Below are 24,994 nucleotides of genomic sequence, written 5' to 3'. Positions count from 1 at the left end.
ATTAACTTATGCATGATAAATTAATTGCACCATGATCCCTTGTTATATGTCACTGCGAAGTCTGTTCTTACATAATTTTACTGTGTACATTGGTACCCACATACTGTTTTCATGAATTTGCCCCCTGTTGTAGTTGATCATATCACCTTAATTTATTTACCATCATTTCTTGGCCTTCTAGGTTAGAAAAGAAAATTTTATTACCCACAATCAGAATAAGTTGGCCCAAGTTTATTCCAAAAAGATGGCTAAACACTGACACCTCCTTTTCGAGTGTCTTTTAACTCATAACAGGATAATTAGAACTACCTACTCAAAGTGAAATTTAAAAATTGGCACACTTATATTCGAGGATTTTCGGTGATCTTGAAATGTTTCTGGTTCATTATTCTGATTCATTATTATGTTCTCTGGAAGGTGCAGAAAAGAATGGGCATAGGAAACTAGTTACCTTTCTCAATACTTCACCATCATATCCTTATTAACTTGGTCATGTCTAGCCCCTAACTCCTTGATCTTTACTCAGGGCCAATGTGTCAAGGGGAGTATGGCACATTCTTACCCGTTGACACGCCAGATCCTTTGGAACATGCTCATCACCTGAAAACTCAGCTAAAGGTCCTTTGGATTCTTTTTATTGTTCCTTTCATCAAGTGCATATTTATACTTTATAGCAAAGTAGCTGAGGTTAAATCCAGAAACTAATGGTATTTTATTTGGTCCTATCTAACCATGATTTTGGTGGGTACAAAAGAGTTATGGAGATTCAAAATGTTACTGTATGGCTATTGCTACTCTGGAGGATGCTAGAAGTCTAAAAAGTTTAGCCGATCGGTTAAAGGTTTGCAGAATCTTCGTTCTTTAGCTTATTGCTTTGTAATATTTTTCTACTGTTTGATCTTTTCCCCCTGTAGTGATGGTTGATGATGAATGTTGCAGGCCCTGGAAGTTGATATCAGTAAAATACATCTCGATGGGGCGCTAACATTTCTAAAAGGTGCATCCTTGCTCGAGGACTGCATCATTCAAGGTGAACGTCCAAGAGATACCAATAATGTGTTTCATCACTATCGAGATGCAGCAAGGCTTTTCAGGTAAGATATTTAAGTACTTTATTAAAGGATAAGAGGCTAGATTTAGTTGACATAAATGATGTTTACCTTACTAGAATTGTGACATTACAATATTTAGTTCAGAAGCTTATTTGACTTGGCAATGTCGATCGTGTAACTTTAAATCTATATTGATATGGTGTTCCAAGAGCTTCATGTCCTAAAGTTGTCGAACGAAGTACTCATATATTTTCCCCAATATTGACAATATACAATATTTCATACCATCAATTTTACAATTAGCCAATTAAAAGATCAAACCTTGGCAAACATATTTTCCACTTAAAATTATGATGCTTTATATCGGTTCGATTATTCTATAGAATATTTGTGTAATTTTTGCATATTTGAATAAATTGGGTGCAATCTTGAAACTGCAAATGTCCTCATCGAGTTTTGCGTGTGCTGTGTAAGCCCTACTAATGGAGCTCCTAGAACTGCTTAAGATTCAAATGCCATCTGTTGCTGGAAATTGGACCCGGGGGCGACCGCGGACCGAGGAGGAGGAGCTCCGGCGAGAGTGGCGGGTGGCAGTATATCGGCGGGCTGCGTTCTCCGAGGGACCTGCAAGAAGCCGGTGGCCGGGGTTTCCGGCGCCAGCCCTCCGATGCTTAAGTCAGAGGGGGACTTAATTTTGGAGAAGGAGATGGACTGTATGTAGAAGTCCGAAGCCTCCCTTGGGAGGAAGAAGCCCCCTTTTATAGGGAGAAGCTCCCCTTTTATAGGAAGAGTGGCAGGGTTACCTATGATGTGACTGGGCGAATTAATGGGTTATCGTCACGATTGGACGTGGGCATGTGAAGTAATGAATTGCCGTGGATGGCCCGTTCCCATCATGGGAGGAGATGGCGCGCTGCCAGAGCTTGCTTGTGGCGCGCAGTGCAGTCCATTCTTGGGAATGGTGAGGCGTTGACAGTCGTAGCAGAGTATGATCCCTGGTTGATATGTTGTGGCGTGGCCGACAAGTAAAGCATGGTGCAGTGAGGCTGCTGCAGGGCATGGTTGTAGTATGTGGACGATGAGCTCGGCCTTCCGAGGTCAGCTCAGCCTTCTGTGCTCGACAGCCTTCTGAGGTCGGCCTGCATGAGCTCGGTCTTTTGAGCTCAGCCTGCATGAGCTCGGCTCGGTCTGCATGAGCTCGGTCTTCTGAGCTCGGCCTGCTGTCGGATTTGGGTGCTTTAATTGTATTTGTGGGGTGGTCCATTTTTCCCCCAACATCATCTTATAGCCAATTGATGATTTGAATCATGAATAAAAATAATGACTCTTCGACTCCCAAAATTGAAACACCTCTTGTGACCACTCTTTGGTTAAGTGATAAAGTGGTTAACCAAGCTTTCATCCTTACGATTCAATGACTTTTTAAGTTATATCCATCTATTTACTTGAATTTGCACTCAAATATAGGTACTCTGCGGTAACCTGTGAGAAGAATGGGAAGCCTGAAGCAGCAGCTCTTGTATACAAATGCCTGGAGTTCGCATATATGAGAATTGTCCATTTATTATCTACTGCTCCAACTAAAAGAAGTACTCACTTCACCACTGAACTTATATCTTTCCCACCTCTTATGAACTTCAGACACTGTTAATTTTGGAAATCTACTTTGATATCTGCATTCATACAATCAGGTAAATGTTCTTCGATTGGACTTAAAACTTCAATATGTTTTCTTCTCCAGGTATAATCTCTGAAAGGGGTTTTGAACAAAAAGATGATCGCAAGCAGCTTCTCTGCATTGTAACTTATACTCTTTTCTTCCTATTTTTGATAATACTATTAGAAATGGGAACAATAGAACTGTTAGTAGTACTACAAGCAAATGTTGTTGATTAAGGTTTACATTTCATTAATAATGAAACGAAATAAAATAAGAAAAAAAAAACAGGAAAATTCAACAGAAGAAGATATCAAACATATTTCTAAATATAATTTGCTGTTTGAGTGTACCACATCCTTAATCAGCCATCTTGTTGGTGCAAATTTTGTTTTCCATGAGTGCATGGAAGAGATTTGTGTCCTAATATAATTTAAGAAATATCATTGTATTTGGATGCAATTCCTACAAATTTGTGGAAATGCATCCAAACAACACAAACAAGTAGACCCCAATCTAAACTCAAGAAAAGGAGGTTAAAAAGTGGAAAAAACCCAAGAACAATACAACAGAGGAATACGCGGTTGAATAATAAAATAGCTTATTGATTCTTTCAATTTTCTTAAACTCATTTTAAATTTGAAACACAGAGCATATTGATTTGACTAAGTGTTATGCAATTGCAGACCACAGTTCAATTCAGAAATAATTGATATCCTCAAATTGTTCTTTTTTCTTCTTATCTAACTATACTGATTGATATACTGATTCTAAAACTATAAGATAACAAACCTGGAACTCAGTTTTTCTGAATTCAATTTAATCAGATTTTTTCAGAATTTGCCCAAACAATTTATATTTCCTTGTGTCTTGCGCTGATCTTAGATTGACTAGTTGAAGTTTCAATACGTTTTTCTTACACAGGGAGACCATGCTAGGTGTGCTATAAATGCAGGGCGGAGATCACGCCGTATTTTGGAATCCAGTGTTCAACAACAACTACAAAGTTCTCAGGGATGCATATCATCAATTAAGAGGGTTATTGATTGTGATCACTATGATATGGGACACTTCATTCACCTTGTCAATCTAGCACTGAAGGATACAGGAATGTAGATTACAACTACTGAGAATGTAACATTGGAAGTTGGTGGATAGTATCAGTAGTGCTGATTTATACTGTCTTTACCAATGAATGGATTTGTTTAGAAAAGATGTTAGTTGCCAGGGCAGGTATTCAACATGCGAGGTAGGTGCTGCAGGCCAGTTCGGTTGTCTTAGAGGGCAATTCAACCATGGTGATCAGTTGGATCTAGGGGGGCTGAAGGGCGTGAGCACGGACCACCTCTTGCTCCGGGACATTGGGATAATGACGAGGGATGGGATGACCTTTCAGGCCAAGTATGTTTTTAGAGAGGCCAATGGGACGGCCGTCTGGGTGGCTGCCTATGCGGCTCACTACTCAAGATATACCGTGTGGTCAAAAGAGGGAGAGCCGCCTCGGGCACTCCGTGAGCTTGTGTATTTTGATTTTATTAGATGTATTCCTATACGCTTTGTATGATGAACCCGCCGAAGGCAAAAAAAAAAAAAAAAAGATATTAGTTGGGAAGAACAAAATTGTTTCCTTTAGTCAGTATTATCTTGCTATAATTTTTTTCTGGTACCCGTTCATTCATTTGAAGGTTTAGATATAAGCAAAATTTTTCTGTTTGAGTGGTTCAAATTGGATGAATTGGAACGCAAAGATGGAGGATATCCTATACTGTGAGCGTTTATATACACCTATTGAGATCTCATCTGCTCTGGAACTTGCTACCATACTGTAACAACCCAGGACCTCACCCAAAATGGCTCGACGGAAGTCATTATTTGGGTTCCTTGATTCTGTATATGTACCCAAGATCTACCCAGCGAATAACCGATGTGGGACTAAACACACGCCCGCACGGATCCTCACATACTTCCCCCGTTCTAGCCCTGACGTCCTCGTCAGGCTAAGGGTTCAAATCCATTCAAATCTAATCACAAGCACCACGATCAGTCCGTGGTCAGCCCCAATGGATCTGTACTGCAGTGTCCCTTAATCCACATAGGTTATGCGTCGGGTCTGCTCTGATACCATTTGTAACAACCCAGGACCTCACCCAAAATGGCTCGCCGGAAGTTATTATTTGGGTTCCTTGATTTTGTATATGTACCCAAGATCTACCCAGCGAATAACCGATGTGGGACTAAATACACGCCCGCACGGATCCTCACATAAAAGAAGAACCAAATCTGTCACGCCCCGAGCCCGAGGCGCGGCAGACGCCGCACGCCCGCACGGCGGGCCGCACAGGCGTGCTAGGCATCAGATCATATCAAAGCAAATACATATGTTCAAAACTGACATAATTATTTAAATTTATTCAAAAGCAATCTTACAAAATTTCAAATAACATATGCTGACGTAAGTCAAATACTCTAATCAATCTAACTAAAGGACCAATAACTGATGGAATCATCGGAACATCTAACGCACTCCCCATTCCCGTGCGATCAAGCCTCTGGATCTGAAAAACAGAGAAAATAAAATAATGAGCTATACTAGCCCAGTAAGCAACAAAATACCCCAAAGTGGGGTCGGAGCATATCAGGTCAAAATACACGATAATGACTGGAATAAATCATAAATAACATCGTTTTACTATTTTCAAAACTTATTATCATTTTTCCAAAAATTCTGATACCAGAATCTCAACATAATAAGCTACGGCCACGTAACCCAGTGGCATGGGTCGCACAAGGTGCCAAATCCACTATATTTACCCACCGATGGCAGCCGGTGTCCAGAAACCACTATTCTAATCACCGGTGGTGCGGTGTCGAAACCGGTTCCTCACAGATTACAAGTCGACAGGTCCAACGTATAATCCCCATTGGCAGGGCCAGAACAGAGCAGAACAGATCATAGCCATGCTGAGAATGCATATATACAGAAAAATAGATTTCATAAATTATCCAGTCATATTTTGCGGATTTCAGAGCATATAACAAAATTTTCAAATAAAATTTAACATGCCAGACCCATTTTACTAAATACAAAACATATTTCAAAATTAATCCACTAATAGTTATTTTACCAAATAATTTCGAAAATGCACTTTGAAGCATTAAGTTACTTACCTCTTCTCGCTTAATTCCTACTTCAGATAGACAGATCAGGTTCACTTGTTTAAATTTAATTAATTCTTTGTTAATATCAGAATTAAGCAAAAATTCAAAAATAATACTATTGGACACGGCCTAACAGGGCCCAGAGTTGGCCCATAATGGGCATGGCCCCATAGGCCCATATTGGGCACGGCCCAATGGGCCCGCATAGACCCAGCTAAGTAGGGCCCCCAAGGTTGGCTTCTAATTAGTTCATTTATACAATAAAATTTATTGCAGGGACTAATACTTAATTTACAGGGTACTATTTTATAAAGCTCGAGTGGGCTAAATAAAATATAGTTGGGGACCTTTATGTAATAAATCTTTTCTATAGGGATCAGATACAAATTACAGAAGGTCCTGAAATAACATAATGTCAAGGGCTTATCTGTAAAATTTCATTTATTGGCCAAATGGGTTCGGGTTTCGAGTTCCGGGTTTCGGATCCGGGTTCGGGTTCCGGGCTCGGATCTGAATAGGGCCCAAGTTGGGTTTCGGATTTTCTTCTTCTCTCTCTCTCTTTTTTTTTTTTTAAACTAGGCCCAAACTGGGCCTGCCGTGAACTGGGCTCAAGTCGGGCCCGCCGTGAACTGGGCCCAAGTCGGGCCTATAGAGGTTCAGCCCAACTGGGCCCATCCGGACTGGACTGGGCCCAAGTTGGGCCTGCAATGGATAGGGCCCAACGGGCCCAGCTTGGCCCGTGATGGGCCTCTTCCTTCCCCAAACCCCCCCCCCCCCCCCCCCCCCCCAACGGACAGGGGGAGTAGGAGAGATGGAAGAGAGGGAGAGGGCCGGCGGGGTGGCCGGCCTGGGTGGCCGGAGGCCACCCCTCGGTCGATGGCTAGCCGGCCGCCATGGCGGCCGGCGACTGTCGCCGTGGCCGACGGGAAGGAGAAACAACCGAGATCATCTCGGTTGCTTGGGTGAAACAGAGGAGACCAAAACCCATAAAAGCAAGGAGGAGGGAGGCTTACCGGCGGTGGCAGAGGTAGTGGGAGGAAGATCTCGGCCGCCGGTGCTCGATTCGGTGGTCAAGCGGCGGTGGCGGCGCTCGAAATCTAGAGGATGAATCTCGGAACAGGTGGTGGCCGCGAGGGAGTCCGGGCGGCGCTCGGTCGGGAAGAGGACGCCGGTCACCAAGGAGAGGAGGAGGAGCGAAGGGGGGAAGAGGAGGAGGAGGAGGAGGATGCGGAGGAGAGGAGGGCTTGGGGGTTTTTTATCACCCCTCGCGGCGACTCTCCGCCGCGTGAATCGCGGCGGCCGAGAGGATTCCGCGGCCGGGATTGGCCGCGGATCGGTCGGAGGGAGGGCGCCGCGGGATCCCCGCGGCGCCCTTGCCTGGTTTGTCCCCGGAAGAACCGGAGAGGATCGCAATCGCGATCCTCTGTTCCGACCTTCCTAGAATGGGGACGGGGCTGATTGCGATCCTCTCCGGTTCCGACCTTCCTAGAATGGGGACGGGGCTGAAGCCGGCTGGGGCTGCCGACTTCAGCCCCATATCTCACACATACACCACTCTTGCACCGACGGACACGAAGCTGAGGGATTGTCTATCAATGAAAAAGGCTCTTGATTTCAGTTTCTACGACGCGGGAGAGTTTGTTCATCTCATGAAGTTATCACTGAAGGATGTAGGGATGTGGAGCGCCAATTTAAGATCTATAATTTTAAACATAAAAGGTATCCTTTTCTCTGAAACTGGACTTGTCCTCTGACCTTTCTATTTTTTGGGTGAGAACAACGGTGAGATTGCAATCATTTTGGATCAAACTTGGAACCTCACGCCATGAGAAGAGTGCCATTGAGCTGGCGTTGCTCTGCTTGCTGATACCTCTAACATATTTATGCTGAAAGCGGTAATGCTGTCATCCTGCTGGGGTATTTGTCACGCCCCAAAATCCAGCACCCAAGTCCGAAATGCGACGCGGCGGCATACTTCCTAGAGCAGAGCTCTAAAGAATATACTAGGCTGAAAAATTTATCACAACTTTATTATTTAGTGAACCAAAACGATCTCATTTTATAATAGATAACAAAACTGTTCCAATTACAAAATTTAATCATTCAACCAGTATCAATGATGCTCTATTTAATCATCCCCTTCACATGTGATTTCAACCCGTGGTGGCCTTTCATATGTCAGTGAGGTTAGTACAAGCCCGTGGTGGCTTTATAACCTAGTTCGAGACTGATACCATGCGTAAGCCCATGATGGCGTCATGACCCAGCTCGAGGCTGATACCATGCATAAGCCCGTGGTGGCTTTATGACCCAGCTCAAGGCGGATACCATGCGTAAACCCATGGTGGCTATCCAACCCATGGTGGCCTTTCATATATATGTCAGTGAGGTTAGTTCAAGCTATGTTTTATCTGTCTGTTTGCCCATTACTCTTGTCAAATCAGTTGTCATCTATACAATAATTTTTTTTCAAATTCAAAATGTCTTTATTCATATAAATGTTCTCAACATCTGATACGTATAATAACCATATAAATATATTTGTACTGAAAATCATACAAAAGCATATCGTCCCATGCCAAACTGATATAAATCTCATGATGCAAATCCAGTGATACAAACCAATAAATATGTATATATATGTGATCATTCAAGTATAGAAATTCTTACCTCTACTGCAATCCAATATAGCTACAATACTACCTATCCACACCTAATATATCCAACCAATTTAATATTAATATAACACTAACTTTTCTTTTATCAGTCACTCACCATAGTAATGAATCAATTATTCAATAAGTACTTAGTGTTCTAATATTACCCATATTCTCTGTTCTCTTTTAATTGAAAATTAAAATAAAGGGTTAGGGCCTTACCTCAATTTAGAAATTAGAAGTTGGGCTTCTTCCTGTCCAAATGACTGCATCTCTATACAAAACTAGGGCTGACTGTGAAAAATAGATTCATATAGAAAGATATACGAGACCAACTAGATGACAACGCCTAATTATTTGAATCGGTCAGCACAACGTAACTCAATCCATCTGATCAAGAAATATATATCCAATCAAGAAAAAGATAATAAATTTAGGACCCTCTAGCCAATTATGCCAATCAACTCATGAAACAAGAATCAGACCATGTACGGATAACACAATAAGGATTCATGATGATAGACTTCAGCAGTGCTCGGCAATGGTCGGGGTAAAACTAGCGCGACGCGTGGACGCAGCGACACTGGTCCATGACTGGGGTCGACCTGGATCCACAATGAAAATATTTAGGACCCTTCTACCGGGTCCATATAATCATGCAAATAGAGAAAAATAAAGAAAGAGAAATCAAGAGAGAGGAGAAAGGAGAGAGAAAGAAGAGAGAGAAGACTCTCTTCTTTTTTTATCAAAATAGGGGAGAACCCACTCTCCCTCTTCTTCTTTGAATCAGGGTGGTGGCGTCCAAGGTGGCCTGTTCCGGTGGCGGCAGCCTAGGGACATCCTTTGGCCGCAGCCTCGCCGACGATGGTGGCCAACCGGCACAAGTAAGAAAGGAGGAAAATAGAGAAAAATATTGGTTGATTTATGGTAACTCGGCCTACATCACAGTCGATCTCTTTGACCGACGGCCACATGATGTCAAAACTCTTGGGAGCCATCGAAGCTTGGCCAATCTTGGTGACCGACGACGGCGAACACGGGAGGAAGAGTCGCCGAAACAGGGTACCCTTATTTCGGGAGAGATTCCAATGATTCACCATCCCAAAAGACTATGAACGGTGGCAACAACTTGGGAAAGAAGGACAGAGAGACGGGCAATGCTTACCTCGGTTCGATGAGGTTTCGGCGACGAATTGAGGAGAAGACTCGGAGAAGAATCGTCGAGATCGGCGACGATTCTTAGACTCATTGTGGATGGCTTTCAATGGAGGAGGAGGAGGAGGAGGAGTTAAATAGATGAAATCTTAGAGTTCCAGTCGAACTCAGATTGCTTGGATAACTCCGATTTCCACCGAAATCGGAGGAGGAAGAAGACTCCTATTTCCACTGCATCATGCCATAGGGCACGGTGGCCTTGGGCCTGGCCTCTTTGGGCCAGCCTACGAGCCCGAGGGCTGGGCTGGGCGCTGTCGTGCTGGGCTTGGCCACTCCAGGTCGGCTCACGAGCCCTAAATATCAGAGTTATTACCATATCCATAGCCAATGTAATGTTTGTTCTTCAAAAAGCAATACAGTGATCTTGCCACCTTATTCATACTGTAGAAGTAAAAGCCAGTGAAACTAGTTTAGGCCCATTGGCTCGGTGCAACTTTAGGACATGCATGGGCTCCACACAATAATCTTTTAGCATGAATTTTACAACATCCAGACCACATGACCCCAGAATGTTGGTGAGACACTGTTATAAAGTTGGGCGTTTTGAAGATTATTAAGCGTATTATTTGACAAACAAAAGTAAATTGGTGTGTTGAGTTTATCTATCATAAGGAAGAAAGCAACATGGACTGCACAGTGAGGATAGGAACTAAGGTATGAGAACTCATGCGGGCATATATTTAATCCTATATTGGTTATGCACTAAATAAATCTTGAGTACTTATTATATAGGACCAAAAAGCTTAAATAACAATCTTCTGGCTAATGTTTTTTGGAGTGAGGTCCTACGTTGTGACCCAAGGACTCCACCACGGTGATGAGAATTTAGCAAGCTTTGACGCGTCAGATTTTTGGTCCATGATAAAATGGAATAGATCTTGAGAACCTGTCAATAACAGCTTGATAAAGATGCCCAATAGAAAGAACCAGGTAAATCTGGTCTTGTTTAGAGGGAAAATTGTCAAATTTTCCTACCCCATCTATCACAAGGTAGGGCCAATGATGGCAATTCTAACCTAATCCATGTCTCTTCGCTATTTTCTGGGATAGATCGGTGGACCTCCATTTGCTGACAGGGAACAATGGATCAAGCTATTACCATGCATTTATTAGAAAACCCACAAACCAAAGATTATATCGGCAAAAATGTGCTCAAATTTTTGGTCAGGATATCACGCCTCAGCATTGATCATATGAACCCATCTGGATACATATGGTTATCTCTAAAGGTTCATTTGCTCTAGTTGATTTACTCTTCATAACATCTTTTATATAGGCGCCTGCAAAAGGTTAGATTCCTGTATTCTTCATATTTGAACCAACAATTTTGTGTGGACAAGCGTCCAACCATCCTATATTTGAAGCTTAACCCATGATACTTTTTATTTCATGTAGATAAATATTCATTCCTCTTGACGTATATTGCTCGCTGATTCACTTATTCGTGGATAATTGTTTACATTAAAATAAGCTTGGAAACAAACCCCATTGCATGATATGCTGTCCCATAATCCCATTGATGCTTTCATGGAAACGTACACCTGTAAGAATATTCTCTAATGCATTGTTTAATTATGTCGTGCATAATTTTCTGTCCTTGTTGGGTTGCTAGTAACTTATTGAGCAATTTGTTCGATTTTTGATATGTGAACATACGTAGGCCTCCATTTCCTTCAAACTCCATGGTCCTAATTTTTGTTTTGTTTTTGTTTTTTTTTTTTGCTACCCATATACTATTAGTATAAATATATCCAGAGAGCTTTCCCAGAGCAGTTAGCCACATACGAGACCATCAAATTTATAGCTCTGTTGGTCTTTCTTTTGACAGGTTTGGTCTTCGTTCTCTCCTCTGTTGCTCACCGAATGGGATTAGAGCAACCGGAAGTCACATCCAATTGGCAGCGGACAAAGTAACGGGAAATCTGATTCGTAGCCGGATTCATAGGTGATCTGGCCTTTAAATTTCAAATTTGCCATTTACCAGTTTCTCTCTTGAATTGTAAAAATATTATTATTAGTAATTATTTAACTTTATAAAGGAGTAAAAAAAAATCGAGAGATAAAGTAAAAGATGGGACGAAGTAAAGATAAATTATTGCACATATAGGATGACGAGCTTTCTTACTGCTGCTCTCACGGTAAAACGGACACAGGCCTTACCCCGTGTCTCTCACACCTGACACCTCATCTCTACTGCAACCCCAAACAACGACACAAAAAAGACAACGACACCAACCCGTGACCCCTCAGGCCAGAATCCTTATCACGCCTCCCCACTTGAAACAAAAGACCAAAAACAAATAGAGAATACAAATAACATGGGATTCCCTGCTCCCTCAGTTGCACACCTCCCGTGCAAACCCCACCCTCCCATTCGCCAAATCGATCATCACCCTCGTGTTCTGCTGCTGGAGGCTGGCGATGACGTTCACCACCGAGTTCACATTCCCCGGCGCCTCCGCCATGGCGAGGCACGCTAGCGGCCGGGCGCTGCTGTGTATCAAAGTGTTTTCCACGGGGAGCACCAGATCCAGCCCCTCGAAGTGAAGCGTCACCGGCGGCGTCCTCGACACCTCGTCCGTACTGAAGCACGTATCGAACGCGCCCAGCGCCGAGTACCCGCCCGGCGCGTTGACTTGCCTCTTGAACTGGTCCGCCAGCGCCGCGTAGATCGGCGACACGAACCGAGTTATGACGGTCCCCGAGTCGACCACGGTGCCGGCCCCCGTGGTCGGGTCGAACCGGAAGGAGCCGGGCGGGACCGCGAGAAGGACCCGGCCCACGCTGATCCCGGTGAGGTTCACGTAGTACAGGGACGGCCGGTGCGGGTTGTGGAGCAGCGGGGTGGTTCGGATGCTCCTTGGCTGCCCGACCGGACCGAGCCGGAGAGAACCGGAGAAGTAGTAGGATTTGAAGCTTGGTAGACAGTAGGAGAAGACCCCCTTATATAACGAACCGGCCTGGGAGAGCAACGACATGGGCCCACCACCCAGGCCCAAGAGGCCTTGTTTAGGCAAGCTGTTTGCATTGCCGGTAACGGCGTTGACGCAGCCGAAGGCATAATTGGGGATGACGTCGAGACCTAGACGGAGGGAGTCTTGAGAGAGGGTGGCACTAAAGGTGGAGTCACCACCGTAGCCGGAGTTATACGTGCATGGGGATGGGGAGGCAGCACAGCTTTGGCCTTGGAACATGGGGCACCAAGAGGACGAGCAAGAGAGGGAGGAGTAGGTGGTGGAGTTGGAGGAGAGGAAGAGATCGGAGGAGGGGCAGGAGGAGCAAGGGGAGCAGGGGACCCAGGCGGCGTCGGAGCCGGTGTCGAGGACGAGGAGGAGGAGCTGGCCGGGGGAGCCGAGTTGGGCGCGGAGGACGTAGGAGTTGGACTGGAGGAGCTGCTGGCCGGAGGCAATGGGGACGGAGGTGGTCTTCTGGGAGAGGAAGGCGAGGCGGGCGGGGTCGGTGTGGGCGGCGGCAAGGACGGAGTCGAAGAGGGAGGAGGAGGCGGGAGGGGGTGGAGCTTTGGAGTGAAAGATGGGAATGTCAGTGGCAATGGAGGTAGAGAAAAGGAGGAGGAGGACAGAGAGGAATGGGGGGAAGAGGAAAGCCATGGCTATGGAATTTGGTCGGACTCGGATGAGTCCAGTGAGGAGAGGAGGCGGAGCGCTGGTTTATTGGTCCGAAGGGTCAAGGGTGGCTTTGGTGGGGTATTTATGGATGAGGAAGGGGGAGTGCAATGAGAGGAGTAATTTCCTTTCTTTTATTTTATTTTATTTTATTTTTTACATATCCTCCTAAATGCCCTTTCAAAATTTATATATATATATATATATATATATATATATATATAATATTTATTTTGCGTGTATACCTTTTTTTTTTCTTACATATATACCCATACTATCTAACACCGTTAAAAAAATAGTAGTTTAAAATTAAAAATAATTGAAATATCCTCAATAGGTAAATACGCAAACGAAAAATATAAAGGTATATATGCAAATAAAATTAAAAAATTTTATTTTTATTTTTTTCTATGTCAACTTGTTTTAACACTTGTATTTGTCTAGTGCCTACTTCTTAATATTTTTCGTAAAAATATTGCTTATGAAATAAATTGATCTAATAATCAGATAATAAAAAGAGTTATGAAAGTTCTTTCATTAATCAAGAAATTATTCTTCTTCATTTATCACAACCACTATATCTTATTTCATCGAAATATAGCTTATAATATTTATTGTTATAGATATATGAGTGCATGTATTAGAATATATAAAAAGATTAGAATCTCTTAAAGGCATACGGTCGATTGCAATGATTAAACTTTCTTACTACTGTTATACTCATGGGTGAAAGAACAATATCAATCATCCTTAAGCAAAATCATTAAACAACTTCGAACCCTTTAGACTTATTAACAACCTCCGCAACCATGTAGTAGAAGGCCACCTCTTACGTTGTGCACTTTAAGCCACTTTTCTTTGGAGTTTTAATTTTCTAGAAGAAGAAAAGATTTAATATACGCGGCCCATCTTGTCACAGTAATTTTAAATCAGCCACCAGCCTGCACATGAGAAATTTTCTAAATTTAAAAGATAAACATTGTAAATCTCGTTCACTAAAAAATAAATGTTGCAAATCTCTCACAATATTTTTTTAAAAAATAATTCATAGAGCTAAAAGTAGGGTCTATAAAATAAATGTTGCAAATCTCTCGCAATAGTTTTTAAAAAATATGATTTTGGCTAATTATGTTAGCTAAATTGCTATGTTAAAGGTATTTATGCAAAAATAGTATACTATTTTTGTAAGGGCATGCACGTAAATATTAATTTGGAGGGCATTCATGCAAATTCTAATTTTTAGAAAGGTATTTATGCAAAAGTATAAAGATTTTTTTACGTGTATATCCTCCTAAGTATATGAAATTACATGAATATCCTCCAAAATTGCTATTTACATGTATACCCTTATAAACGTTTCTTTTTGCATGTTTATCCATTAATGGTATTTTCGTCATTTCAATTATAAGTTGCTAACTTCTTAACAGCATTAGATGGCATATTGGCATGGGTACATATACACACAAAAAAAAAAAGAAGGGTATAGATACAAAATAAGTGTTTGATGAGGGTATATATGCAAATATCAATTTTAGAATGTATTAACTCAAATTTCAATATTAGGAAGGTATGTACGCAGAAAACTCTTTATTTATTTTAAGACAAATTCTATATCTTGCTCTTCTCTGATTCTATTGGCTATTTATATATGAAATTTATAAAGATAAGATTGGATGGAAAACAAAAGCGAAGGTTGTTTGTCTTGATCCAAGGTAGGTACGAATAAATACTATTGATTCTTGTCAGCATAGTACAAGATATAGTTAAGCAAGGCTGGTATTTGATTGGCGATCCATTTGGCGACCATTTGATGATCCTCCAAGTACTCTTCAATTGCTTAAGTTGAATTAGAGGAGCTATCTTCAAGCAAAATCCCTAGAGGCATATTCACTTGGTGATTTATATTATCGGCATTAATTTATAAGATATACATATGACAATCTTGAGAATCATGCGTACAAAAAAAGAAGATAAAATTAACCAGCTAGAGAATAGAATCCATAGTATAAGATTGTTACATGTAATGAAAAATCAAACGAGATCTGTATGATGGAACATATGGTTGTGTTGGCATAGCAGAAATGCCATCCATGGAAGCCATGCGATCTCCAAGAAAATTAGGAATAATTAGGAAATTTTCATTCTACATACATCCGCATTCTACAAGGTTATTGTGGCCGTGCATTTTGTCTTCTTTTAATTTGTTTGGTTGCACGCAGATAACTTTCACATCTAGGCTGTTATTGAAGATTTGTAACCATTTAGAGTTAGTTACATCTTTTCCTTGAGTGCCTAAGGGCGAGCAGATAAGATTATATTGTCCCCAATCTTTCCTTTTTTTATAAAAGAAATGGTTATTTGGTCTAAAAGCAATACAGTATAGTCTTCTAACCTCCTTTTAGCATAAATTTCTACGTCATGAACAGCATGTTATAAATGTCTCCTGTGCCACAACATTTAATTTGTCAGAAATTAAAATCTCAAAGCACTTTAACAAAATTTATGCCTTAATCATTACTTGATCAATCGTGATTGTCTTATGACTAGATTCTTAATTAATATAGTTTTGCCATAGTGCAGCCAAATATTTCATGGCTTACGCTTAGTATATTAAATTTGTATGAATTCATAAATACACTTCCTTCTCTCTCAACAGAAATAGCAGAGAAAAAAAAAGTACATAAGAAACTTTTTTTATGATCATTTTTAATATCTAAATCCTTTTAACCTTTACTCATTTATGCACATTGATCTATACATAAAATATAGTTAATATATAGCTATTTAGCTAACATATCACTATTAAATATCATAGATCATGACTTCAGAAAATCCAATAATAGCATCAGTGATATTTAACAGTACTAGCAACATTATGTAATATCATTTGTAATCATCCATCAACTTGCATGCATCAAGTTGTTGGTTTGGAGTGGGCAGGTCGTGAGTGTGAAACGAGCATGAAAGTCCAGTCCCGTGAAGGTGGCGGTGGCCCCTCCTATAACATGCCCGATACATGGGAACGGTCACGAGTGTTCCCATTTTTTCTTCTTCTCCTTGGCCTCATTCGTCTCTTCGTCTTCTAGTTGGCTTCTGCCTGCTGTTTTTTTTTCTCTTCATCACGACAGCAACCCAGCTAATACTCCACATGGCTCGCGGCAGCTTCTCTCCTCGGGCCAATAACGGACGGATGGTCGCACAGAGCCCTACTTCTTGCATGCCTGAGTATATTACGGAAATCCAGCCTAACTTTATGGATGAGAGATTAATGATATGTTTGTTTCCTTCATAATTCGAATAAGACGGAGAACTAACCATCAGTAATGCAGGAAGGTGCATATCTTTATTCTTATGAATCAAACATTGAGATCTATTGAGAACATCCATGATTCATCTTGGCTTGCATTAATCACGGCAGGTGTATATATATCGCACTGCATATAATTTGGATCATTATAATCGTCAGAGTTATTGCAGATGCAGGAATGGAGAAGTTTTGACCTGCGACTTGAAGGTATATACACTACTGGACTATCAAGATATTTGAATTTTGGATAATATCAAGATTGGGGTTACTAATATATCTGCTTAATTTATAAACTGTAAAAGCAATATTTATCTAATGCAAGGTCTCTTTTGGTGGCTTAGTTTGGTGTAGTTGGAGACGAAATTGTGAGAGCCGATGTTTTTTCTGGAAGAGCAGAATCGTTGTGTCGAACAAGTGGGTGCATTCAGAATGTGTTCACAGCGCAGCAATTCGTCCTATTCGCACTTCTTTATTCTTCTTTTATTTCCTCGTTATTCTCGTCGCTAGCCACTGGAATAGGTGGGATCGAGTTTGGGAACCAAAATATATGAAATCTTGGAGGTAGTGAGAAGTGTACTTGCTGAAAATTGGACCCGAGGGTGATCGCGGACCGAGGAGAAGGAGTTCTGGCGGGTGGTGCGACGGTGGACAGCTTTCTCCAGGGGACCTCGAGATCTCCCCCTCCTTTTGTAGTTCAAATCTAGCCCCAGGGTGACCACGCCGGAGGAGTCGAGGGAGCTGCTGGTGAGTGGAAGAAGAGGACGAGCGCCACCTCCCGTGTAGTAGCAGACCTGCACAAAGTCTCACCGGTGGGGTTCCGGTGAGGGCCCTCCGACGCTCAAGTTAGAGCGGAGTTTAGTAAGCCCAGCCAAAAGTCTGAAGTCCTCTCTTTAAGAGGAAGAAGTTCCTCTTTTTATAGGATGGGTGCAGGGTTACCTGTGATGTGATTGGATGAATTAATGAGTTACCGTCATGATTGGGCGTGATCGTGTGAATTAATAAATTGCTGTGGGTGACTGGACAGAGTTGAGTAAGTCAACTAGTTGCCGTGGATGGGCTGAAATTTTGAGTAAGCTGGAGGTCCGTGTAGATCGTGCGTATTTAATTGCTGACGTCGCTCAGGCGGAGATCGCGGGATTAGATCCCGGATGAGGAGGGGAGGAGCTTGATTCCTGAAGGAGTAGAGAGGTCTGCTTCACCCTTCGGTCGGGCCTTATTTGGACTAGAGATCGATCGGGCTCAGTTCGGCCGAGATCAGAGCAGCTAGGCCGCGCGCTCTGAGGTCGGACACGCTAGGTCGGACGCCTTTGAAGTCGGGCGCCTCCGAGGTCGGGAGCCTTTGAAGTCGGACGCCTTTGAGGTCGGGCGTCTTGAGAGTTGCTGCCGTAGCGCCCGTTATCACGTGCCGACGATGCATCTACGTGCTTTGGGGTAATCCATTTTTCCTCCTACAAGAAGGAATATCATCTTGTGACCTGATGTTCCTTTTAGAAGAGCAGAATCGAAATATAATGTCGAACAAGTAGGCGCATTCAAAATATGTCCACAGCGCAGCAATTCGTCCTATCGCAAGTTCTTTATTCCCTCTTTTATTTTGTCGTTATTCTCGTCGCTGGCCAGTGGAATAGGTGGGGTCGAGTTTGGGATCCAGAATATATGAGATCTTGAAGGCAGTGAGAAGGAACATCATTATGTGCTCTCAGCTGAGCAGCAATCTTGAGAAGTCCCACAAACCTCTTGCTGAACAACTGGTGATAGTCCAATAACAGGTTTCTGGTTTATTTATAGAATCTCATCAAGAGTTGTTATAACAAGGAACGCGAAGAGTCTCCTCCAAAAGGAGTGATAATGATTTAAAAAAATCCATGTTGAGAATATCCAATGGAAACCATCTGTTCGAAAATTTATGTCGGGAAAAATTAACTGTTGGAGAGAATCATTAACGATAAAAAATTGAGCTATATTGTTCATTGATTGTGTAATCCGGATTTAGCTTGGTCAGTCGAAGGAAATCCTAAAAAATTTGGACATTCCTTCGCTGGTTGGCATCCCTTTCTTAGTGCATGCCCAAAGAGAGATCAAAGGTTATAACCATGCTGAGGGATGGCATTTCCATCATATTTCTCATCAAAAATTAAACAAAAAAAAAAACAGGGACAAGTTATGAAAATTAGTACTATATGATTTTATTGAAAGAGGCCCCTAAAAGTCTTGCTTCAAAATCCCCTACAAGGTAACTGCCTCTGGATCGCATAAGTCTGCATGAAAACAAAAAAACCAAGTCAAGCTTCTGAAGAGTCAAAAATACGGCAAGCCATCTGCCCTCGACTGCGCCGGTGGCAGGAAAAAAATGCTGTTGCAGCGACCTTTACAATTCAAAGGATTGATTCTTAATGGCCTACTTGTACTCCTCATCAGTATGCTCGTCCTTTCTTTTCTTTCTTTCTTTCTTTTTTTAGTGTTATGCGAAAGAGAAGGCACTGAAGTTTTCCCCATGCACAGCCTCCAGATGATTCCATCTTCCTTCTAAATCCAAGACAAGGAGTCACGGGTCTCCAGTCCTTCAGAAGAAACTCCTGGACCGAGGGCACTGCCTTTAAGAAAAGGTCGAGTCCACTCACATTGGATTCTACGTAGAGGACTAATGTTTCTTTTTTATAGCTACGATAACGTTTGTCGCAAACCGTTTTCTTACAAATCCACACGTGCCTTGCACAGCTAATGCGCAAGTTGGAAGATCATGTTATGCTAGCAATTTCGCCTTCTCACGTGTGAAAAGGCATGAGAGGAGAAGTTAGGGTCAAAGAAGACTATGGATGTCATCATTGAGAATATAAAGAGAATATCCATCAAAAATAGATATATTGTCTATCTTGTTGTGGATGTTGAAGGTTTGAAGGAATTCAAGACTAGGAAGAGTCCAAGTCTTGTTTATCACAAACAGAAGCTTGGCTCACCTAATAATGATCCAAGTTCTACCTTTAAGACTTTGAAAATCTAATAATGAATGAGTGAATAAGTATAGAGACCTGCAGATTAGTGGTTAAAGGCATAAGATTTTTGTAATGATTGGACAGGGTAAAATAAGGAATGGAAATCTAGGGTTCTAAGAAAGCTCTCCAAAGGGCAAATAAAGGTAGTTCTCCTGGGGCTGGAGGAGTTTCCATAATGCATTTTCACGGAAGAATGGCAATTTTTATATAATGTACTTCTTTGTTTTGAAAAAATATTACATATTGTAAAACCTAATTACGAAGAAAAATGGAACGTGTATGATGAAAATGTTTTATTTTTCTGAAATTCTTTGACGAAGCTTTAAAGCTTTTTTTTTTTGGAGGCAAAGACTTATTACTTTCAGAAAAGAGCGAAAATAAAAGCAAAGAACTGCATAATTATTGTGCGGATGGTATCTTTAACCCGAGTCTTCTATGCATTTCTCTACACCACTAATTTGTAGAGAAACAAAAACACAAGAAAGATGACCCCAAATAGGCCCTTGCTGATGCAGCAAGAGTGAACACGGTGAGATCTATTGATACAAAAGCAGGCAAATGATTGTGTTTTGACAGGACTGCTAGAAAGAACAATTGTTCTTTTAATAATGTGTAACACCATTCATTTGGGTACAATGAAAGTTAAAAGTTCGGCATGATCGCAAAAATATCATCAGATTTGTTGCGAGTTTGCCTCGTAACACTAAACAGCAAATGTATGCATGGCATATCGAACATGGGATGTTACCATCCAGGTTGCTAGATGAAGGCTCTCATCTCCTTGTTTCTGAATCATCAAAAGTTTAGTATTTAATTTCCTTCATATTTCAGGTCAGCCATTGCAAAATGATAAGCAATAATTACCAAAAGAAATACACATACGCCCAGGGAAATTGGCAAAAAATCCCAAGTCTTGATTGTCAGTCATCTGCAAAATAGCACAAACCAAATGACAGTTGAATCAGGCACTGATAGGGTGGAAGACATGCTATATGTATAACCTAATACTTGCAGGTTTTCTTAAGAGATGCGAGATGTAACAGTATATGCAAGTTAACATACAAAGTATGGTGCAAATGATGCAGCATTTAGAACCTGATCTGACTGGAAGAGTATAAAGCTTGCTGGATAAAAGAAATTTTTCTTCTTCGCTAGCCCTTCTTAATAACTATCTCACTTTCAAAGTTCAGAATTTTTATATTTCTCTGATATTACAAGCAATATACATTCCTGAGCACCTTGCTATTTTTTCCATTTTCTTTTTCGTTCTTGTGCAATTCAGATAAGATCCTGCTCTTCACATGTGAAAATGGCAGCATATGAAAGTCATTTACAGCCACGGGTTAATACATAATAATCAATAAATGCCAACAGCAAGAACGGCAATCAGCACTTTGATGGATACAGCCAAGGCTTCGATCAGTTTCCTGCAATACTGACTCGAAGCCAGCCATTGCAGGAAACTGCTGAAATTGCTGGCTGAAACTCCTAACTCATGATAGCTGATACACCATTTTTGCAAAAAACTGGTGTAAAGCATTGTCTACTTTGTAAAAGAAACTCTCTATCTAGCAATGTGCTGAACTACTTCAAGCTAGTTACTGGTTCAAACAACAGAACAGCAAACATATTTACCACAAGCCAAGTAATCAACAAATGGTATGAATAAATGCTGATGAAGCTAAGACAGTAGAGATAACAGTAATTAAATTAGACTTGGACTATACCGATCTTTTATCACTGAAAGGTGCAGTATGATTAAGATAGCATGGACTAGACTTGAGGATAAATCTCGTTACAAGTTGTTTTCCATGCTCAATTTATCTATCAATTTTGACGAGTATTCCGAGGAGCTCAATATATCTTACAAAAGTTTCCACATGAAAGATCATGTTGAACTTTTGAGACATCGCCCTGCTGTTTCAGGCTTACAACTTGGCAACTCATACCCCAGCGATAACCATGTTTATGAATATATATAATGAAGCTAGATTAGCATAGAATAGTCTAGGACTTAAACAATGTTTTGTGAATTTTATGCTTTTGATTCTTGTATTTCTGAGAATTTTCATATTAATTATTATGGGTTTTTAAAATAACTTGCAAAAAGTTCTTCATGAAAGATCTAGTTATTGTTTTCTTCTAGAACATTGTCATGCTGTTTAGAGATACTGTCTTCCATTACATATTCCTTCTTGATAATATTATAAAAAGTTGATATTTTGTTTGCATACAAAGTGAGGAGCTGTATATTCTCATTGTTGAGCAGGCCCTGGAATTCCATTTGGTCACCTGCCGCCGTGCTTTCAGGTACTCCAGTTTTACTGCTTATTTTCTATTACAGATGTAGCATCTTCTCCATAAGTTCAGCAAAAATTCTCCTATTTGTAGTCATCTTATCCAAAGAAAGGCCACCATTTATAGAGAAATGAAGGATCAAATGCTGACATGAATTTTTTCCTTTTCATATGAAGGAGTTTCAAAAAGTTTTTTGATAGTTTCATGATTCCAAACTGGCATTGTGGAACAAGCTATAAGATTCTCGAACAACAAGCAATTAACACCAAAAGAAATAAATGAATATGTAGGCTTACCCACCATCTCCCATGGCAACAAAAGAACCATCAATTATCAAAACTCTAGCCTTGACATATTGTTGCATGCCAAAATTCTTTTCTAAATCACCAAACACACAAGTCTTGACTTTTCTAGATCAAAATATCTATTGCAAACTCATCAATGCGGGACACCATCCTTACCATCCTCAAGTGCCCTACCCATATACGAGAATAGGTTCTATTTTCGATCCAATTACACCAGCTATCCTCATAGCAATGAAAGATTAACTGTTAAAAGAATCTAACTGAAGTTTCTATATATAATATCCATAAATTACTAGTACATTAGAACATCTTAACACCTATGCATCCATTTGCTCCACAAACTGCATCAAAACTTCAACACATTGATACCAAGTGGATGTTTAACCTTCATGACACCATCAAGGGTCCTCCAGCAAGATGATGACTTGGTCTCTCTTGCCCCTGCAATATCTATAATAAAGAAGATGATCTAAAGCTCTTAATTTATTTTGAATCTACTCAAACATTTCAGAGAGAACACATTACTCATATCCATCAATGTTACAATCTGCTCTTCCTTCAATCTCGAGGCCCCTACACCAACTCACTTAATGGTGTCCCTCACATTCATTTGAAGGAATTGTCATGGAGTTGAAACCACAAATATTTCATAGAAACAATAAATACTCCTTTTTTAATTCCAAGTGTGTACATATCTTTATGATGCACATATATGGCTAGAGTAGCCATAACCTTTATCATGAGGATCATCATGTCCATTTATAAGCTTCTAATAAACTAAACACATTCACTTCCATGAAGTTACATCTGCAAGTCAGTTTATAGGTTCCTCATTGCGAAGTCATATACAAGTTTAGTCAATTATTAGGCAGCATCATATCCATGTCCATCCTAGATAATGACAGACTGAAAGCAAAATAAATACTTTCTCGACGAATTTCTAAATTTTAGTTAATACGCTTACATTCATAAGGTCATTCTAAAAGACTGGCACAATCAAGAGATGTCTTGACTCCCAGCAGCTTAGAGTATAGACATCAAAGGATCAAGCTAATTCACTTCAGATGAAGATGAAAAAGGAAGGCATCTATAATCAAAATTGCAGCTCATTTCCAAACTCTTTTTCATTGATTACCAACCACATGAGGTCTGAGAGATCCAAGAAGCTCTTCTTTCCAAACTTCCTTTCTGAGTATTGATGCGATATTCATGTTATTTGGTATTCCTAATTAATTATTTTCGTATTTCTTATGGTATAGCAGTTCGGAATTCTTACTGGCCTGTAAAGCTCACAACCTCCATCTTCTTTGAGTTGCAGGTTGCGTAGTATTTGGCTATAGTTGAGATAACATGTGCAAGGAATAAATAGATAGAGTATCACTGATACTGGTTGGATGATTAAATTCTATAATTGAATCAATTTTATTGTTCGTTATGAATCGAGATCATTATTATTCACGGATATTGAGGTTATGATAAATTTTTTTGGCTTAGCATATTCTTTAGGGCTCTGTCCTAGAGAGTGTGTAGCTATGTCGCATTCCAGACCTAGGTGTTGGATTCGGAATGTGATAGCTATAGAATGATGAATGCTCATCTAAAAGATTATAATATCACGAATAAAGGTGGGGGTTGGGGTTCTCATTCCATACAAATGACAAATACCAAAAAACACATTGAAGTGCTATGCCATGTAAAAATAATTAGCTTCAAATGCTATTCCTTTATAATACTTATCGTCCAACTTCCCGAACCACATTACTATATGCTAACTCAAAATTCAGTTTCTTCATATATCTCAAACAAAGAGAAAACCTTCGAGAGTTCAAGCTAGATCAATAAAATATTTCACTTGCACAGATCAATTAGCCAGATCAAATAGGATGATACATGTTGGATTTTTGAGCGAGTGGTTTGGATCAAACAGATGGTGTCTCCATAACAATGGTAAATATAAAGATCTCCTCAAAAAGCCTAAGAACAAAATAATCGGGAATAGCTATAAGAGACCAAATAACTAAGCATGAACGAGATCAAACCACGGAATCTAGCAATCAAAAATTTGAATAACTAAGGATACAAAACATAATAATAAAATTGGAGAATATAAAGAATTATAATTTTTTATCTAATTAACTATAAGAGTGACATAATTTTGGGCTAAAGCGGGCCTAGACTCACTAAAACGAACACTTTACTCCCCTGTATCCAACTCCTTCAACAAAGTTTTGAAAAAAAATATCACGTAATAAGTAAATTATCCATCCAAAAATAAAAGTAATAGATTGACATGTACCCACACACTGTCTCTCTTTTTTTTTGATGTAGTATAAGTTATTTACTCATTTTTACGAGCTTGTATTGATTTTGTTTAATTAAGATCACCAAGCCAATTAAAATAGAGCCATATTTAGCTTGATTCAGTATTAGACTTGAGTAGGATCTATTAAAATAATAAACGATCTAAAGCTTAAAAAGTTTGATCAGGTCCGGACCCAATAAAGCCATGCTGGGTCACACGCTCCGTCTCCGGGTCATATTACGTGCTCTCCACGTTCGAACCTCCAAAAGCCACTCTCATGAGGGCAGGCGCCCGGCGATCTCTCTTCCTATAAACACGTGGATCGGCGCAGATCCAACGGCCTGGAACAGTTGACGTTCCGCTGGACACGCATCAAACGATCTTTTGACTCCGTTGCCATGGTGGACCCCGAGGAGCCTGTGGTCT

At 40.7% G+C, this 24,994-nt stretch overlaps 2 protein-coding genes, 1 long non-coding RNA gene and 1 pseudogene across 3 annotated transcripts; 1 reads left to right on the top strand and 3 right to left on the bottom strand.

The window, feature by feature from the left end:
• Positions 1–479: 479 nt before the first annotated feature.
• Positions 480–4,424, top strand: LOC120111450 (cysteine-tryptophan domain-containing zinc finger protein 3-like). The gene is made up of 6 exons (XM_088723043.2): positions 480–618; positions 755–841; positions 940–1,094; positions 2,520–2,641; positions 2,794–2,852; positions 3,634–4,424. The coding sequence occupies exons 1-6, from the start codon at positions 532–534 to the stop codon at positions 3,823–3,825; spliced, it is 702 nt and encodes a 233-aa protein (XP_088579169.2). The 5' UTR covers positions 480–531; the 3' UTR covers positions 3,826–4,424.
• Positions 4,425–5,137: 713 nt separating this feature from the next.
• Positions 5,138–7,408, bottom strand: LOC149753496 (uncharacterized). The gene is made up of 3 exons (XR_016395585.1): positions 7,350–7,408; positions 6,882–7,301; positions 5,138–5,264 (listed from the first exon to the last, which is right to left on the bottom strand). It is a non-coding gene; the product is annotated as an uncharacterized LOC149753496 (long non-coding RNA).
• Positions 7,409–11,800: 4,392 nt separating this feature from the next.
• On the bottom strand, positions 11,801–13,414 carry LOC103710990 (Eukaryotic aspartyl protease family protein). The gene has a single exon (XM_008796944.5). It carries the CDS (start codon positions 13,346–13,348, stop codon positions 12,077–12,079), a length of 1,272 nt encoding a protein of 423 aa, XP_008795166.4. The 5' UTR covers positions 13,349–13,414; the 3' UTR covers positions 11,801–12,076.
• A 7,059-nt stretch (positions 13,415–20,473) lies between these two features.
• LOC148703480 (dolichyl-diphosphooligosaccharide--protein glycosyltransferase subunit 4B pseudogene) lies at positions 20,474–20,591 on the bottom strand (annotated as a pseudogene).
• Positions 20,592–24,994: the final 4,403 nt, after the last annotated feature.

This window comes from Phoenix dactylifera, chromosome 5 (assembly GCF_051530095.1).
Source record: "Phoenix dactylifera cultivar Ajwa chromosome 5, Ajwa_hap1_PhDact_Kaust_v1.1, whole genome shotgun sequence".
Lineage (NCBI taxonomy): Eukaryota > Viridiplantae > Streptophyta > Magnoliopsida > Arecales > Arecaceae > Phoenix > Phoenix dactylifera.
This window is presented reverse-complemented; position numbering and strand designations above follow the sequence as displayed.